This window comes from Nematolebias whitei, chromosome 24 (genome assembly GCF_014905685.2).
Source record: "Nematolebias whitei isolate Nwh7 chromosome 24, NemWhi1, whole genome shotgun sequence".
Lineage (NCBI taxonomy): Eukaryota > Metazoa > Chordata > Actinopteri > Cyprinodontiformes > Rivulidae > Nematolebias > Nematolebias whitei.
Window position 1 is genome coordinate 486,523 of NC_056521.1, and position 7,257 is coordinate 493,779.

General features: G+C 46.4%; 1 protein-coding gene across 1 annotated transcript in view; it reads left to right on the forward strand.

Annotated features, from left to right (window-relative positions):
- Nucleotides 1-4,721: 4,721 nt before the first annotated feature.
- cars2 (cysteinyl-tRNA synthetase 2, mitochondrial) overlaps nucleotides 4,722-7,257 on the forward strand; it is a gene marked incomplete at its 5' end in the record, with an annotated part of 18,677 nt that continues 16,141 nt past the window's right edge. The window contains 3 exon segments of the mRNA XM_037696833.1: nucleotides 4,722-4,827; nucleotides 4,907-4,987; nucleotides 5,102-5,231. Of these exon segments, the coding sequence (XP_037552761.1) occupies nucleotides 4,722-4,827; nucleotides 4,907-4,987; nucleotides 5,102-5,231 (317 nt within the window).

Sequence of the window (7,257 nt, forward strand, 5' to 3'; positions counted from 1 at the left end):
GCAGGTGCGTGTAGTCTTTAGTAGGTGCGTCTAGTTTTTAGCAGGTGCGTGTAGTCTTTAGCATGTGAGTAGTCTTTAGCCGGTGTGTGTAGTCTTTAGCATGTGTGTATAGTCTTTAACTGGTGAATGTTGTCTTTAGCAGGTGTGAGTAGATGTGTTAAAACCTACACCTGTTAAAGACTACACACACATGTTAAGGCTACATTTTCTATTTCAATTTGTTTTAACCTCTAAAGGGATTTAAACAACAGCTAAGTTCATAGCAAAAACCAACGCAGACCACTTCCTCTTTTTAGCATTTTACATCGCTATATAATGTAGCTGTTTTCTATTCATTTTTATATCATTTCTGCTATTTACTTTTTCATTTTATGTTTTCATACGATTGTCTAATGTTGTCCTTCCCATGGGCTCCCCACCTGTGGGAGGGGCCAAAGGGGTCTGGTGCAATGTGGGATAGGTGGTGGCCGAGGTCGAGGACCCTGGCGGTCTGATCCTCGGCTACAGAAGCTAGCTATTGGGACGTGGAATGTCACCTCACTGGTGGGGAAAGAGCCTGAGCTGGTGTGTGAGGCTGAGAGGTTCTGGCTAGAAATAGTCGGACTCACCTCTACGCATAGGTCTGGTTCTGGAACCAGTTTCTTTGAGAGGGGTTGGACACTTCCACTCTGGAGTTGCCCCTGGTGAGAGGCGCCGAGCAGGATTGGGCATACTTATTGCCCCCCATCTTGGTGTCTGTGTGTTGGGGTTCACCCCGGTGAATGAGAGGGTAGCCTCCCTCTGCCTACATGTGGGGGGGACTCCCTTGTTCTGCTGGGGGACTTCAATGCTCACGTGGGCAATGACAGTGAGACCTGGAGGGGTGTGGTTGGGAGGAACGGCCCCCCTGATATGAACCCGAGTGGTGTTCTGTTGTTGGACTTCTGTGCTCGTCATGGATTGTCTATAACAATTCAATTCAATTCAAAAATACTTTATTAATCCCAGAGGGAAATTATTTGTTGTTGTAGCTTGTTCTCCTCATTTCATTAAGATGTTATAGATGCTGATGGTTGTAGGCAGGAAGGATCTCTTGTAAAGGTTCATTCCACAGTGGATCCTAAGAAACTGGCTGCAGATGCCGTCCGATCCGTCCACCTTGACTCGGCTGGCCTCTTGGTTCCCCGGGCTGTAGGACCTCCTGAATGCCGGGCAGAACTCCTCCCAGAGCGATGGCCACTCCTCCCAGCAGTCTGCTGAGCTCCTCGTCACTGCGGACAGCCGGCTGTAGGTGCCGAGGGACAATCCTGTCCTTCCGCTGTCATGAGCTGTGTTTCCTGCTAGTTTCAGGATCTCAGTGGTCAGGCACTCAAGCACAGCTGGCAGGTAGATGAGAATGCATCCACAGAACATCCTTTCAACTCATTTGAGATTTGGGGCTATAGTTGAGATATTATTTGAGCTTTTGAGATGTTAATCAGCTGCTGTTGGTTGTAGAAAACTGCCTTGTTGCCATAGTTACACATCATAACAAATGTCCAAAACTAAAAAAGTTTCAGTAAAAATCCTTCCAGCTGCACAGCATCCGATACCAGAGGAAACAATCATCCAAAAAAATGTGATTTACATCGAGAAAAAGAGAAATTAAAGTTTCCAAAAGCAAATCTCAGAATGAAAGTCACAGAGTTGCTCCAACATGCAGCCACCTTGAGCGGCGCAATTCTAGAACTATTCTAGAACAAGCACCATGTTCAAGCATAAGGGTGTCCATATGTGTTCTTGGCACCAGGACACCTTAGGCCGCAGTTCGATGATCGACTTTGTCGTCGTCTCATCTGATTTGCGGCCACATGTCTTGGACACTCTGGTGAAGAGAGGGGCGGAGCTGTCCACTGATCACTACCTGGTGGTGAGTTGGCTCCGATGGTGGGGGAGGATGCAGGTCAGACCTGGCAGGCCCAAACGTATTGTGAGGGTTTGCTGTGAACGTCTGGCAGAGTTTCCTGTGAGACGGAGCTTTAACTCCCACCTCCGGGAGAACTTCGAACATGTTCCGGTGGAGGTAGTAGGGGACATTGAGTCCGAGTGGGCCATGTTCTGTGCCTCTATTGTCGAGGTGGCTTACCGGAGCTGCGGCCGCAAGGTTGTCGGTGTCTGTCGCGGTGGCAACCCTCGAACCCGGTGGTGGACACAGGCAGTGAGGGGTGCTGTCAGGCTGAAGGAGTCCTATTGGGCCTTATTGGTCTGTGGGACCCCAGAATCAGCTGATGGGTACCAGCAGTCCAAACGACATGCGACTCGTGTGGTCGCTGAGGCAAAAACTCGGGCATGGGGTGAGTTTGGAGAGGCCATGGAGAATGACTTCCGCACGTCTCAGGGGGGGAAAGCTGTACACCACCAACACTGTTTATAGTGGGAGTGGTGTGCTACTGACCTTAACTCGGGATGTCGTGGGTCGATGGGCGGAATACTTTGAAGACCTCCTCAATCCCACCGGCACGTCTTTCACTGAGGAAGCGGAGCCTGGGGACTCTGGGTTGGGCCCTCCAATCTTTGGTGCTGAGGTCACCGAGATGGTTAAAAAGCTCCTCGGTGGCTGGGCCCTAGTGGTGGATGAGATTCGCCCGGAGTTCCTTAAGGTTATGGATGTTGTAGGGTTGTGTTGGCTTACGCGACTCTGCAATATTGCGTGGACATCGGGGGAAGTTCCCCTGGATTGGCAGGCTGGAGTGGTGGTCCCCCTATTCAAAAAGGAGGACCATAAAGTGTGTTCCAACTACAGGGGGATCACGCTCTTAAGCCTTCCTGGTAAGATCTATTCGGGGGTTCTGGAGAGGAGGGTCCATCGGATAGTCGAACCTCGGATTCAAGAGGAGCAGTGCGGTTTTTGTCCTGGTCGTGGAACACTGGACCAGCTCTACACGCTCGGCAGGGTCCTGGAGGGTGCCTGGGAGTTTGCCCAACCGGTCTACATGTGCTTTGTGGACTTGGAGAAGGCGTTCGACCGCGTCGCTCGGGGAACCCTGTGGGGGTACTCTGGGAGTATGGGGTACCAGGCCCTTTGATATGGGCTGTTAGGTCCCTGTATGACCGGTGTTAGAGCCTGGTCCGCATTGCCAGCAGTAAGTCGGGCTCGTTCCCGGTGAGAGTTGGACTCCGCCAGGGTTGCCCTTTGTCACCGATTCTGTTCATAACTTTTATGGACAGAATTTCTAGGCGCAACCAATGTGTTGAGGGCATCCGTTTTGGTGGCCTTAGGATTGCGTCTCTGCTTTTTGCAGATGATGTAGTCCTGTTGGCTTCATCAGATCGTGATCTACAGCTTTCGCTGGAGCGGTTCACAGCCGAGTGCGACACAGCTGGGATGAAGATCAGTTCCTCCAAATCCGAGACCATGGTCTTGAGCCGGAAAAGGGTAGAGTGCCCTCTCCGGGTCAGGGAGGAGGTCCTGCCCCAAGTGGAGGAGTTCAAGTATCTCAGGGTCTTGTTCACGAATGAGGGGAAAAATGGAGCGTGAGCTCTATAGGCGGATAGGTGCAGCGTCTGCAGTGAAGCAGGCGCTGTACAGGTCTGTCGTGGTGAAGAGAGAGCTGAGTCAAAAGGCGAAGCTCTCAATTTACCGATCAATCTACGTTCCTACGCTCATCTATGGTCATGAGCTTTGGGCTGTGACCGAAAGAACAAGATCTTGGATACAAGCGGTCAAAATGAGTTTTCTCCGCAGGGTGTCTGGTCTCTCCCTTAGAGATAGGGTGAGAAGCTCGGTCATCCGGGAGGGACTCAGAGTAGAGCTGCTGCTTCTCCACGTCAAGAGGAGCCAGTTGAGGTGGCTCGGGCATCTGGTTAAGATGCCTCCTGGACGCTTCCCTGGTGAGGTTTTCCGGACACGTCCCACCGGGAGGAGACCCAGAGGAAGACCCAGGACACGCTGGAGGGACTATGTTTCTCGGCTGGCCTGAGAACACCTCGGGATTCCTTCGGAGGAGCTGGACCATGTGGCTGGGGAGAGGAAGTCTGGGCCTCCCTACTTAGGCTGCTACTCCCGCGACCCGACCCCGGATAAGCAGAAGAAAATGGATGGATGAATGTCTAATGTTGTCATTGTCATGAATAGACAATGAAACGATGAGTTAAAAATACTTTTTAATTTAATAATTTATTTAAACAAAATAATACGTGATCTAAACAAAAACAGCAGTAATGAGACACTATAAATGAAATGTTACCTACCAGCTCCTCCTGATGATTTTACAGTTAAATTAAGGTTGAATGGGGAAAAAAAGACTATACACACCTGTCAAAAGACTACATGCACCTGCACGCACCTGTTAAAAGAATACAAACACCTGTGAAAATATTATACACACCTGTTAAAAGACTGCACGCACGTGTTAAGACCACATACACCTGCACACACCTGATAAGACTATGCGCACCTGGTAAAGACTACATGCACCTGCACGCACATGTTAAAAACTGCAAGCACCTGTTGAAAGACTGTACACACCTGTTGATAGACTGCATGCACCTGTAATCTTTTTAACAGATGTGTGTAGTCCTTAGGTGTGAGTAGACGTGTGTGTGTGTGTGTGTGTGTGTGTGTGTGTGTGTGTGTGTGTGTGTAGTCTATCAACAGGTACATGTAATCTTTAACAGATCTTTAACAGGTGTGTGTCATTAACAGGTGGGTGTTGACTTGTTCTTTCCACTGTAGCTTCTTGTTGATGTGTTCCCATGTTCAGGTGATTCCACCTGCTGTGTATCTGAGGGTGACGGAGAATGTTCATCATATTGTTGCGTTCATTGAGAGGATCATCAAAAATGGACATGCCTACACTACAAAAGAAGGTGAACATGTAACTTCCTGTCTGTTCCAGTGATGACCGACAGTCAGCAGGTCAACTTTAGTGTTGTTGTTTGGTTGCAGGTGATGTATACTTTGACATCCAGTCTATCGGTGACAGATACGGGAAGTTTGTTGGGGCTTCTGGTCCTCCAGTAGAGCAAAGTAAGTGTTCATCAGAAGGATCTATTGTTGGTTCACATATCTTCCTTGACATTTTTATATTTTTCCACTGAAGACTTGTGCTATTATTCAAAAACAAACTGTTTGGTTCTCCAGGCAGCTCGGATAAACGAGATCCAAGGGATTTTGCTTTGTGGAAGCACTCCAAACCTCAGGAGCCATACTGGGAGTCTCCATGGGGCAGAGGGAGACCTGGCTGGCACATTGAATGCTCCACTATTGCTAGGTTAGATTTATCACAACCACTCTGCTCTCTGGAGACTTACACCGTGCATGTAAGGGTTTCCCTTACATGGTTGGGATCATTGTCCCGTTGGACCAGTTTGGTCCAAGCTTCAGCTGATGGACAGATGGACTCACATTTGAGTCCAGAATCCTTTGGTCTACAGAGTACATGATCATCTTAATGCAAGGAGCCAAATCCACCAGCCCTCCACCACTGTGCTGAGAGCATGTACGTTTTGTCTGAAACGCTGTTGGTTTTGTCCAGGCCTGTCATTGTGCACGGTGGATAAGCGTCCCGTTTTGGTTTCACGTGGCCAAAGCACATTGCTCCAAAAGTCTTGAGGTTCATTAAGACGAAACTGTACAGGTTTAAGTCTTGCTGCTATGTTCTCTTTAGGGACAGGAGGCTCAATCATACTTGATCACTCATCAAAGTTATTATTCATGGACAGACCAAACGCCTTCTTGAAAAATGTTATGAACAAATGAGACAAAATTTAAGCTTTTTGGCAACATTGACAAGAAGAATCAAGGAGAGGCTTTCAGTCTGAAAAACACGGCATCAGCTGTCAAGCACGGTGGTGGTCGCATCATGATGTGGGTGGTGTGCTTCACAAAGTAGATGGAATAAAAAAGGAGGGCTACTTCCAAATTCTTCTTCACCTTTACCTCAAATCACCAAGAAGCTTGGACACGTTCAGGTGTTCCAACAGGACAACCATCCATCCATCCATCCATCCATTAATTAAAAAAAAATGAAGAGTAGCAGAATGGTAGATTAAAAACAGCAAAAGGCTAACAATAAGCTAAAAGTTACAAAAAGCTAGTTAAAAAGTAAAACTAGAAGAATGATGAGTAAAAGCTAAAAGTAGCAGAAGCAACATTCAGTCTTTATGAATATTTCTTTTTAATTGTTTTAATCATCTGCAAATGGAAGACCGCCGCGGCTTCCTGACACATCTGGGCAGAAACTTGTGCCATCACGAACTGAATCTGTGTTCAGTAATTTCAAGTTGAATCCACTGGTTTGGAAATGAATTTCACTAAACTGAAACTGGATTTGGTTGTTGAAAATTCACTTTGACTAATTTCATCTTCTAGAATTCAGTTTGTTGTCACATCTGGATCCTTGAGAAAGGATCTGTCTGGATTAGAGAGGACCTTTATTTTCCTCGACTGGAATGAATCAGCCTGACTTTGACTGTGAGGATGGATCATTTGAAACCAGTGGCGATCTCTGCACCTCTGAAAAATAAAGAAACCATCGTTAGGATTTTGTAAGGAAGCTCTCAAACCTTAGCTTCAACAAAATATTGAATTTGTAATAAATGATGACAATCTTAAACGAGCCAGAAAAATCTTTTTTTTTTTTTTTTTTTTTTTTTTTTGCACGAGTCGGCTCCTCAACTCCACCTGTCAATCAGTCCAGTAGGCGTGTCAGCAACTGACCAATCAGCAACCTCAATTTGTCCCAAAGGTAAACACCCCTTACCTGTAGGAGCTCCACCCCCTTTTCCTCCAACAACATTGTCTGGATTTTGCGTTCAGAGGGTAATGGTTAAAGCTAGTTGTGTTGTGTTTGTTGTTTTTTGTGTTTTGTTTTGTTGTGTGTTTTGTTTTATTGTGCTTTGTGTTGTTTTTTGTGTTTTGTTTTGTTGTGTGTTTTGTTTTATTGTGCTTTGTGTTGTTTTTTGTTTAGTGTTGTGTTGTTTTGTTGTGTTGTTTTGTTGTGTGTTGTTGTGTTTTGTGTTGTGTTGTGTGGTGTTGTGTTTTGTTGTTTTGTGTTGTGTTGTTTTGTTGCATTTTGTGTTGTGTTATGTTGTGTGTTTTGTTTTGTTGTGTGTTGTGTATTGTTGTGTTGTTTTGTTGTGTTGTTTTGTTGTGTGTTGTTGTGTTTTGTGTTGTGTTGTGTGGTGTTGTGTTTTGTTGTTTTGTGTTGTGTTGTTTTGTTGCATTTTGTGTTGTGTTATGTTGTGTGTTTTTGTTTTGTTGTGTGTTGTGTATTGTTGTGTTGTGTTGTTTTGTTG